Below are 11,168 nucleotides of genomic sequence, written 5' to 3'. Positions count from 1 at the left end.
GGAAGAGAGAGAGAGAGAGAGGAGCAGAAAAGAGAAACGAGGAGAGGAAAGGAGAAGGAGGGAGAGAGGGAGAGAGGGAGAGAGAGGGAGAGAGAGGGAGAGAGAGAGAGAGAGAGAGAGAGAGAGAGAGAGAGAGAGAGAGAGAGAGAGAGAGAGAGAGAGAGAGAGAGCGCCTGAGCCTGGCTGTTAGAGAACGTGGGGTGCCAGCCCTTGCCCTGAGAGCCTTCGCCACGCCATTCGGTATGGTTGTGGGTGGCAGTGTGCGGCAGAGATCGGAGCAACGCCACAGACCACGTTCCTGATGTCTTTCAGGAATCACCTAGTCCTCCTCATCTAACTGTCCTGCAAGGCCAGCCTGACCTTTGAGCATTTCTGAGAGCAGGGACTGGCTTATTTTCCCTTTTGCACGACCTGAACGGTGGCCGTATTTGTAGGCAGGAGTGGGGAGCAGGTGGACCAGCCCTGACACTTGGGCAAACCTTGATTTTGTTGTCGCCGCGCGCGTGTGTGTGTGTGTTCGCGTGTGTCCGCATCTGTATTTGTCCTACCCCCCTTCCAGTCTCCCCCGAGCTGAAGGATCGTAAGGAGGATGCAAAAGTGATGGAGGACGAAGGACAGACCAAAATCAAGCAGAGGCGCAGTCGGACCAATTTCACCTTGGAGCAGCTGAACGAGCTGGAGAGACTCTTCGATGAGACGCACTACCCGGACGCCTTCATGCGGGAAGAGCTGAGCCAGAGGCTGGGGCTCTCCGAGGCCCGAGTGCAGGTATTTGGGCCGCGGGGAACTGGCCGGGCTGGTTGCGCCGGCCCAAGGCGAGCGGTGAGTGGGTGCGCGCGCGCACGCGAGTGTCTCTATGTGTCTGGGTGAGCGAGCGCGTGTGCGTGAGTCTGCGCGCGCGCGCCAGCGGACAGCAATTGGGCTGGGAGGGGGGAATTGGGTTGATTGCGGGGGGCTCGCAGGACCGCAGAGGTGGCTTGTGCGCGATGTACCTCCGCGAGTCTATACGCACCCCAAGGAAGAGGGAGCGCGTGGTCCTTTCTCTCCCTGAGTCTGGAGAAAGTGTTTCTGGGAAAGTCTCTCCCACTCCCCTCACCCCCGAGAGATGATCATTCTGCTGAGTTTTCAGGTTAATTTTTCAAAACCTCTCTCGAACAAAACCAAAGCTGTTCAAAGTTTGCTCTGAGGTTTTCTCACTGCCGGCTTCGGGGGGTTTAACTCCTAGTGAACCTTCTCTTATAAGCATTTAAAAAAGGAAAGAAACAACCGTTTTAATCGTTGCCATCCTAGGCTACAGCGGCTATCTTGTTCTCGGGAGCTGGGTTTGGGCTAAGATCTGCTGGAGGGGCCGGGTTAGCCTTGCGGAGATGGCAATTAAGTTTATAGATGCAAAGACTATAAACTAAATTAGTAACTGTTAAGTGCAGAAATTTACAATCCGCGGTTAACAGGAGATCTCAAACTGTGCGTATGGCAAAAATTCATTCGGCTCTCGCGGTCTTTGTTCCCTCAGCCTAGATAGCTAGTTTTTTCGAGTCCTGTTTGCTCCTCGGGTGAACAAGTTTTGGGGGTTTTTTAAAACCCCATCTCGAAATGCTGCTGCCCTTTCCAAAGCGTGGGATCTCCGCAATTAAGCCATATCCAATTGCGTCAAGAATCAGACCTGATTGTCTTTTTTTTCTCCCCTCTCGAGGGTGATTGGAATAGCAGAAGCAGGAGCAAGCTTATCTTCTGTTTTTCGTTCTCTTTTCCTTTCGGGGAACCTTCCAGCTTTCCCAGCGAGGATACATTTAAATGTCTCCGATTGTATTTCCGTTCAAATAATAAAATGGGAGAAAATTATGGTCATTATTTGTTTGAACACATGGAGTAGTTTTAGGCCCCAAACATCTGCAGCTGTTACGAAGTATCGCTGTAACAGATACTCTCCTCAATCTTTGTGCGCAGAGACCACCATCTGCACCAGACTATGCACACAATTCTTATGGGGTTTCCCTGCATCTTGTAATAGGATAAGGACATAAACAGAACAGTCACGTTGGACCAGAAAAGTAGTCTTTGTCATCACGGCCTCCCCATAAGACCCTTCCCCTCTCAGGTCTTCCCCACTGAGGGCTCTTCCTAAGTCTCAGAAGCTGTCTAAAATGATAATAATAATATAGTGAAAGTAGCAAAAAAAAAAAAAAATTATGCTAACCCCAAATGCTTTGGTGTGGGGTAAGGGTGTGGGTGGGAGGTACTAGAAAATACTAGGGAAGGGAGATGTGGCAGCTCCTCGAAAAGTACAACTAGAGGCAAAAATCTGCATTCTCATCATGCTAAATTGTAGGGTGATTTTTGTTAGATATACGGATGAAACACTTTCCACTGAAACTAGAACTGGAAAAGTTAGGCAGTCATATCGTATGGCTGTTTGCATTGATTGGCAAAGGAATCAACTCAAGGCTATTTTTGTAGGCAGAGATGTGAAACCAGATTGTGACTTTAATTTTTTTTTTTTGTATTGATAAATTTGCTTCTTTAAACCGGGATATTTATGAAGAAAATGCAATATTCCAGGAGCTGCTCAATACAGCCTTCCTCTCCCACACTGAAATTTGAGACATCTAATTCCTTCCCTCCCAGGAAGTAAACTGTATCATGCCCTCATTTCTCCATAGGTTTTTTTTTTTTTTTTGTGTGGGTTTTTTTTTTTTTTTTGAAGTTTTAAAGATAGCTTTTGGTTTGCAGCTTCCCAGTAACTTTCAATCTTTTTTTTTTTTTCCTATAGAAGCAAATTAGATTATCATATTAACGAGACAATTATTCTGTTTCTATGTTACATTCTTCTACACAGAGGAGGAGAGAAATTCTCAACTTCTTTGTAGTGAAGCTTTTATGGCACTAATTGCCCCTCTTCCCCCCACCCCATAAAAGTAAGTCATTAAATGCTTTGGTGGTAGTTTTTCTTGAAGATAAAGCTAATTAATATTACAGTCTATTAATGAGCACACTCTTCCCAGGTCTTACTGCTCAAACATCTAAACCCATTATCACAAGTTAGTATCAGGTATCAGGGAATGATTTAGGTCTTTGGGGACTCCATAATGTGGAAAGATGAAACCAGGGCCCTCAGTAATTTATCAAGAAACAATTTATCTTCCAAATGTCCATGAAATATATCTTTCTATTTGGAAGAGTTCCTTTTGGGTTTTTGACTTTGGAAAAATGAAATTGTAAGATGGAGATTTGAAAGAAATATGGAGACTCTAATATCATTATTTATAATGCCAATGTCCTTTGATTTTTTTTTTTTTTTAACTTTGAGCTGTAACTTCTATTTCCTTCTATTTGACCCTTTTAGGTTTGGTTTCAAAATCGAAGAGCAAAATGTAGAAAACAAGAAAATCAGCTACATAAAGGTATGTTTCTTAAAATATGTTTGGGTCATTTCCTTCTATAGGATGCCCTTTCTGACATCTCCCCTGGGTGAGAAGCCCTCTCCATCTTGAAATTGCTTTGAATCCTTTTGCATATTATCTTCTATTTACTTATTTGTGTTTGTTATTTGTCCCTCAAGTAGAATGTAAACATCATGAAGAAAGGAACTGTTTGGTTTTGTATTTTATCTTCCACTTTAGATGCTTAATTACTGTGTTGAATTGAATCAAATTCTGTTAGAATCCTTATTTAGATATAAAGTCAACCAGAAGAAAAGCCCTCAAAGATGTTCTTGTTTACTTAATTTATGGGTTGCAATCTGCATCTTTGAAGGGAACATCCAGATAGATGAAATCATATCCATTTGAGTGTTTACAGAATACTTGTAAGAGGCCTTGGGGTATGGGTGTGGAATCTTACATATACATTATTAATGTGAGACTTAACATTAAAGTACTAAACTAAAAAGATGACTCCACTACTCCATATGCTCTGAACAGAATTTAGTGCACTTTGGTGTTTATTTGTATTGTTAACCGCATATGCACACATATGTACATATGAATATATATTTAAATATACACGTTTATGTGTATACATACATAGTCTGTATACGTATGTATACAATATACAAATATAATGAGTTGTAATTTTTTTTTATTTTAAACAACGGATTTGTTTCTCTTATTGTTGCAGGCGTGCTAATAGGAGCAGCAAGCCAGTTTGAAGCTTGTAGAGTTGCACCATATGTCAACGTAGGTGCTCTGAGGATGCCATTTCAGCAGGCAAGTACTTGAGCTGTTGTGAATTACTCCCACTCCCTTCTCCCAGAGATTCCCCCAGCTGTTTGACGTGCACCTGTGGTACTGATGTTAAGATGATATGATAGACTCATACCCTTTAAAAAAGCAATACACTGTCTGGGATCTGCCCAAACACTTGTTTTTGTTCTCACTGGGAGCTCCACAGAGAACAGGGAGCAGTAACCAGTCCTTTAAAAATGCAGTAAAGATTGCACTTGGGAAGTGGAGAGCAAAGCTTTTTGATTAAGTTTGTCAGTTCCAATGTGCAAGTTAGTGTAAAGGATTTCCAAAGCATCATTGGTGTGTTTGTGTCAGTTCTCCAATTTCTAGTTATATTAGTTCTATATTCTCCAAATTATTCTTCAATTTTTAATCAAATGTCTAATCTTAAAACAAAAAATAAGTTTTCCTAAAGTAAATTGCGTTTTCAAAAGCTCTCTTCTGATAAAGGTTCTTGCCTAACAGAAGAGAAATCCATCCAGTCTTCCCTGTACTTTTCCAATTCCCATCTTTATCAGTAATGAAACCTTTAAGTTACATCTAAAAAGGACAGTTAGCAGCAAGGACTTGCTCCTGGAAAATTCTTCTCCCACCCACCCCCACTCTTTTCTGTCAAAGTTAGATATTGTGTTTTTCAATCTTCTTTCATGGCTCCCATTCACCTCTACTTTTTTTTTTTTTTTTGGAAACTGGGCATTTCTGTGTTTTTATGTGTAATACTTACTTCAAGTGTTGGATTCCAATTAGATATTTGGGTGAGGCTACCTTACGATTTGGGTGCTGGTGTTAAAGTGATTATGATTTGTCCAAATGTATTGCCTATCTTGAACCTGGCATTTTAGCTTCTAAAGAGGCTGAAAAAACAATTGGGGATGTGGGAATAGGAGTGGAGGTGTGGAATCTTCAAAGAGGAAGCCCTAAGAAGTACATGTTCACACTCAGGTCCCCGTGGTAGATACAGATGCAGTTGCAGGCTCCAAAACATTCATTATATACCAGAAAAAGTTTCATGGCTTGCCTGTCAGACTTTAATGTTATAGTTCAAATCCTTACTCTTGTTACTTATAACTGAGTGATCTTGGATAATTCTATTGACTGAAGGAACCTTCCTGCCATCGTTTCCATTAATTTCAGCTCTCGTGGAGATGATGGCCACTGAGGACTTAAATGACTTTCGAGGTTCCTTTCCAACTTGGAAATTCTGAGGCTTCTCTGGACCTCAGTTTCCTCACTCACAGGATTATTGTTAAGCAAGTGCCTGTCTTGCTTAAGAGGAGCCAGACAGGCACTTTTTAAACTCAAGACCTGACTTGGGTTTTCACTGGTGTGGGAAATTCTTGGAGCTATTCAAGGGGGACAAGATGGGGAGAGGGAAGTTTTGCCTCTTGGGAAAAACAGCACCAGAGGACTGATTCTTTAAAGGCAAAAAACAAAAAACCCTACAGGGAACTTGTTTGTAATTTATAGTCTCAAAAAGTGCTTCGGAGATGTTAAGTAATTTGCGAAGGTTCATCTCGAAGTTAAATATGTACCAGAGATACCACTCGAACCCAGACCTTAGTCATCCCAAAACTGGCTTTCTATGGGATATACAGCGCTTCTTTTCTCATCACCATTACATGTTCTAATTATGATACGTACAGCGATGAGGTTGAACAAGATGCTGAGAATTCGCTTGGAGTAGGGAAAACCACTTGCCCACACTTTCCCCCAGGCAGGCTCACTTGTTTGCAGATTTTAGTGAGCGCATTGTCCCTGTTTCCGGTACCCCGGCCCTTGGCTGGGCACTTGACGGAGCAACAGGACAGACACAGTAGGGATGGGTTGGTGGATACGGGGAAGAAAGCGGGCTATCGAGGCAGGCAGCACGCTGCTCGGGGGATGCAGGGGAACAGACGGGCACGGCCAAAGCCGGGCCACGGAGAGGAGGCAGACAGGCACTCCCCGCCCCTGCCCCCACCCCACGCGCCCCCGTCGGCCCAGCTTGACCCAGGCCCGATTGACGGCAGTCAGCCCCCCAGCTCAGCCCCCCTTTGGCAGGCCGGACAGACCAGGGCCGGGCGGTGTTAATGCTCTGTTTTTATTTTATTCTCGTTGTCACCCTTAGGATAGTCATTGCAACGTGACGCCCTTGTCCTTTCAGGTTCAGGCTCAGCTGCAGCTGGACAGCGCCGTGGCAGCGCACGCGCACCACCACCTCCACCCGCACCTGGCGGCCCACGCCCCTTACATGATGTTCCCCGCGCCGCCCTTCGGCCTCCCGCTGGCCACGCTGGCCGCCGAGTCGGCCTCGGCCGCTTCCGTGGTGGCGGCCGCCGCGGCGGCCAAGACCACCAGCAAGAACTCCAGCATCGCGGACCTCAGACTGAAAGCCAAAAAGCACGCGGCGGCCCTGGGGCTGTGACTTCGCCGCCGCCGCCGCCGCCGCCTGGTCCTCCTCATCCTCATCCCAGCATTTATCCTCCGGCCGCCGCCCACTCTGCCCTCTCACCCCTCCGGGTGACCGTCCGTCCCTTTTCTCCTCCCTTCCCTCCTTTTCCCAAAGACTCTGGCGCCGAGCCCCTAATCCGAGGACACCCAGGGCCAGATGTCCCAACGTCACCCTTACCCTGTCCTCGCCCCCGGGGGCCAGGCTGGAGGACCCCAGACAGAGCCCCGCGGCCTCGCTCTCAGAAAGGGGCCAAGACTGATTCCTGCTTTTGTAAAGTTCCCGCACTTGGACGTGTTTGAGGGAGGCGTCGGGGAGGGGGGCAAGATGGGGAGAGGGAAATTTTGCCTCTTGGCAAAGCCACACCAGAGGACCGATGCTTGGAAGACAAAAACAAAAACCCATTTCTCATCATAGAATCCCACAACAGATTGAAAAACCAGAGAGAAAAAGAGAAAGGTACTGATTTCTCGTTTCCATTCAACAGAAGCTGGACAACGGTAACAGAATCAAGAAGGGGGAAAAAAGTATTTAATACAATAAAAAAGTTTGGGAATTGACGTGGACGAAACTCCAGGTCATTGGGGGGCGATACCAACTTTAAAGTTTTCTTTTTCTTTTTTTTTTTTCTTAATGGGCAAAGATGGCGAAGAGGAAGGAAGATGTATACTTATTTAAAGAATTAAGATGAAAAAAAAAAAAAAGACACGCAGTTGGGAAGTTCACAGGTTTTGAAACTGACCTTTTTCTGCGAAGTTCACTTTAATACAAGACATTTGATAAGAGAGGCGGGCCTCCTTTTACGTTGAGTCAGACACTTTTTAAGTTTAAAACCCACCACGTCTGGAAGAGCGAGAAGAAAGAAGACAAAACACGGCGAGAAATGATATTAAGATGAATAATAAGGACATGGACAATGATGATTTCTCTGCGAAATTCTCATGGCTAAACTGTCCGGACTCCTGACAACAGAATGCGGTTTGCATGTTTCTTGTATTCCATAGATGGTGTCCCCTTCCCATCCTCCCTCTACTCCACCTCCCCTCGGTTCACTTGCACTTCATCTTCATCTTTAGTAGGAAAAAACAAAAATCAAAAGCGGCTGGAAATTGATTTTTCTTCTCCCCTTTTAGTCCTGGAGGGGGAAAAAAATAACCCCATCCTCTGTATTGGTCCACTGTTTGTCCTGAGAGGTAGGAGGAGGGCAGAACAATGTGGGGGAAGAAAAGCGAGAGAGACAGCAGAAGAGAAAGTGAATGTGAATATTTTTTCCTCTCTTTTGACTTCCCTGAGGTCGTAAGGGAGAATGGTTTCTTTTCCCCTCTCAAGAACCGCCCCCCTCCCATTTCCAAATTTACCTTAAACAAAGCCCAGCTAGGTCCAGGTACTAGGTACGTGTAAGATATGTTGATACACACGAACAAAGTTTATTTTGGCTATAACGTGTGACTTGATAGTTGACTATCAACATTTACATTTTATCTCACAAAGGTGTATCTATTCAAGTAATCTTGAAGATTTTTGTTTTGCTTTGTTTTAGTTTCAATCCATAGAGATATTTAAACTGGAGGCACTCCATCTAGATAATTCCTATCTCGATTTCCCATCCAGCCTCTTTTTTTTTTTTTTTTTTTTTTTTTTTAATTTACAAGAAAGAAGAAAAGCTCTTCTAAACGAACTCTTGTAAGCGGATGGGCTTTGTAACTATTTGTTCTCCATGAAAACAAAATTATTTATATTTACCATATTTTTTCTAGTGTGTTAACTTATTGCGAACGAGAAGATGCTGTTATTTCAAGACCTGTGTTGTCGGTACAATATGTTTCCTTTCATCTTTTGTTAAACCTTTTTAATAAGTGCCAAGTTATCCATTGAAGACACTTTGCGATCAATTGAATGGAATCAGTAAAGTTTGCGTTAACGGGTTCTCATCATTTTTGCTCTTGTTTCTATTATAAATCATCTGTGACATCCTTCCTTGCTGATGAACGTGTGCTTGTCTGGGGCCTGTGTGGAGCAAGGGCATTAGGTACATTCACCCTTTTCTTCTATTGAGTTGAACAACTTCTTTGATGAGGGTAAAAGGGAAGTATTGGACTTTTCATTAACAATTAAATCCAGGATTTCCCTCCCCCACTTTTAATCCAGGAAGCATTAGAAATCAAGTTCTCCAGTGTTCTAACTTGTTAATTTAATGGAGTATTCAGACTACGTTGAATTCTATCGAAACTAGAATATCCCTATCCTAAAAGGGTCTTATTTAATGGGCATATGAAAAGATGCTTCAGCTGGATGTAGGATTTCCCTCAAGAAACTTATTTGGGGGGAGGGAGGAGATTTCCTTCAGGGTAAACCTAGTCCTGGAGTTAGAGATAAATTTCAAGACTTGAACTCCTTTTAGAGCTCTACTTATATATATTTTTTCCAGAATTCCAGACTTCACCCCAGATCCTAAATATAGTACTAGAATGGCTGAACCTGTCTATTGCTCTCCTCCCCAACTCTCAATCCCTATCTCTGTTTTGTACCTTTCTGTGTCTGTCTCTGGCTATCTCTGTGTCTATATATTTGTCTTTCTTTTTCTGTAAGAGGGCTGAATTGGGGAGGTTGGGCACACTAAGAGTCCAAAGCTACTGAATGAGGAGGGGTAAAGATAATTGGATTTGTGACAAATGCTGTAGTCTCTGTTGTAGCTGAACTATTTGAGGAGATAGTCAAAAGGCTTAACTAGCAGGAAGAAACTCCTGGCCTACCACTATCCCTTTGATCTTAGTCAGGGATTTTTAACCTGTATTCTGAAAGCTCTGTGGATACATTTCATGGGAGTCTGTGAACTTGGAGGGGAGGGGAATGAAATCTTTATTTCAACATAATTATTTTACTTTGTAATCCTGAGCATTTTGTGCCATGAAAAGTATTATTCTGAGAAACGATCCATATATTTCAAAAGAGTGTCAAAGGGGTCCATGATACAAAAAAGCTTAAGAATTCCTGATCTGTATGAAAATGATACCCTGTATTGGTTGGAGAGTGTTTGACTTTTCTCCTAACAATGCTAAGTTATAAACCTCAGACATTTTGAGGATAACCTTCCTCTGTTTCTTATTGACTCTGAAACTCTATTTTACCCCTCCTGCTAAGAAGAGAGATTAGTAAGTAGGGGTCTTTCCTTTTTTCTTTCTTTTTTTCTTCCTTCCTTCCTTCCTTCTCTTCTTCTTCTTCTTCTTCTTCTTCTTCTTCTTCTTCTTCTTCTTCTTCTTCTTCTTCTTCTTCTTCTTCTTCTTCTTCTTCTTCTTCTTCTTCTTCTTCTTCTTCTTCTTCTTTCTTCTTCCTTCTTTCCATTGAAACAGCCTTCTACAAAACTCAGAGAGAACGAATGGATGTGCTTTGGTTCTATGAGTTTGGCCTCTGTGTGATTGGTTCATACATTTGTGTCACATGTCCATGGAGTCAGGAGAAGATGTTCCTGTCCTTTTCTTGCCCAATTCCAAAGTAGTAGTCAAAGGCAGGACCCAGGTGTTGGAGATAACCATGTATTAAAGAGATTAATAACTAGGGCAGTCTTGGACATTAAAAGAAAAAAAATACAACTAAAAGGAGGAAAACCCTCTAAAAATCACTAAAATAGTTTAGGATTGAGGAGGAGGTGAAGAGAACTCAACAATACGTAGCTGCTTGAAGTACACATTATGCTGCTCTTATGGCATGTGCTTGTTACTTCCTGAAATCTAGCTGAAATTAATTTTCTGTGGATAAGCGTTGCTGTTGTTCCCCCCATTCCTCCGCCCCTTCTCCCTGAGTACTAGAATCCATCAAACGAGGTGGAAGATATAGAAGTCCCTGAAAGCCACTGTCCTCTCTCTTCCCTGGTCACATCCCTCCCTGTACTAAGTTTGTCTCCACGAGACATCTTCGCTTGTCCTTCAGTTCCGAAATAACCATATTTGACAGGCAGAGTGCAGGAAGGGGTTAGGAGCCGTTCAGCTTCAAGTTAATTAATGCTCAATGCACAAAAATGTTCCCATCGTGACCTCTCCACAGATAAAATCATTAGCTCCCACCATTACTAACCAGCAAGGAATTGAACAGAGTGTTTTGGAAAACAAAACAAAACAATTTCCGGGGCAGATTTGATTTCTACCAAAATGACTTTGGGCAAGGAACTTAACTCTTCTGGGTCTCAGTTTCTTCATCTGTAAAATAAGAGAGTTAGAGTAGATGAATTTTGAGGATTCCTCCAGTTCTAAATTTGTGATCCCATGATCCTCTCTTCCTCTCCAGGGCAAACCCCGTAACTGAAAGTCTCGAAAAGGAATCACTACTGGAGAAATGCTTTGGAGCATTCTGAAATCTGGTTTGGGTTTTCAGTTGTACCGAGTCCAGTTTCCAAGTTGGGGAAGTTTTCATCAAGTTTTGTTAAAAAAAAAAAAAAAAAAAAAAAAAAAAGACAAGTTTAGTGGATGGGAAGGTCCACTCCACCCTTGACCCCTGGCCTCTTAGCTCCTCAGTTCTATTCG

At 43.2% G+C, this 11,168-nt stretch overlaps 1 protein-coding gene across 1 annotated transcript; it reads left to right on the top strand.

The window, feature by feature from the left end:
* The first annotated feature begins 367 nt into the window (after positions 1 to 367).
* Positions 368 to 8,578, top strand: SHOX2 (short stature homeobox 2). Its single transcript, XM_031957567.1, has 4 exons — positions 368 to 768; positions 3,344 to 3,401; positions 4,117 to 4,205; positions 6,331 to 8,578. Exons 1-4 carry the CDS (start codon positions 601 to 603, stop codon positions 6,625 to 6,627), a joined length of 612 nt encoding a protein of 203 aa, XP_031813427.1. The 5' UTR covers positions 368 to 600; the 3' UTR covers positions 6,628 to 8,578.
* The last annotated feature ends 2,590 nt before the right edge of the window (positions 8,579 to 11,168 follow it).

Source organism: Sarcophilus harrisii, chromosome 3 (genome assembly GCF_902635505.1).
Source record: "Sarcophilus harrisii chromosome 3, mSarHar1.11, whole genome shotgun sequence".
NCBI lineage: Eukaryota > Metazoa > Chordata > Mammalia > Dasyuromorphia > Dasyuridae > Sarcophilus > Sarcophilus harrisii.
The sequence above is the reverse complement of the archived record's forward strand: the minus strand, read 5'-3'. Positions and strand labels throughout refer to the sequence as shown.

Excerpts from the sequence above, each read along its gene's own strand:
- SHOX2 (XM_031957567.1), top strand. The coding sequence starts at position 601 with ATGGAGGACGAAGGACAGACCAAAATCAAGCAGAGGCGCAGTCGGACC. Across the intron at positions 769-3,343 it reads TCTCCGAGGCCCGAGTGCAG|GTTTGGTTTCAAAATCGAAG; the intron begins GTATTTGGGCCG and ends TGACCCTTTTAG. Across the intron at positions 3,402-4,116 it reads AGAAAATCAGCTACATAAAG|GCGTGCTAATAGGAGCAGCA; the intron begins GTATGTTTCTTA and ends TTATTGTTGCAG.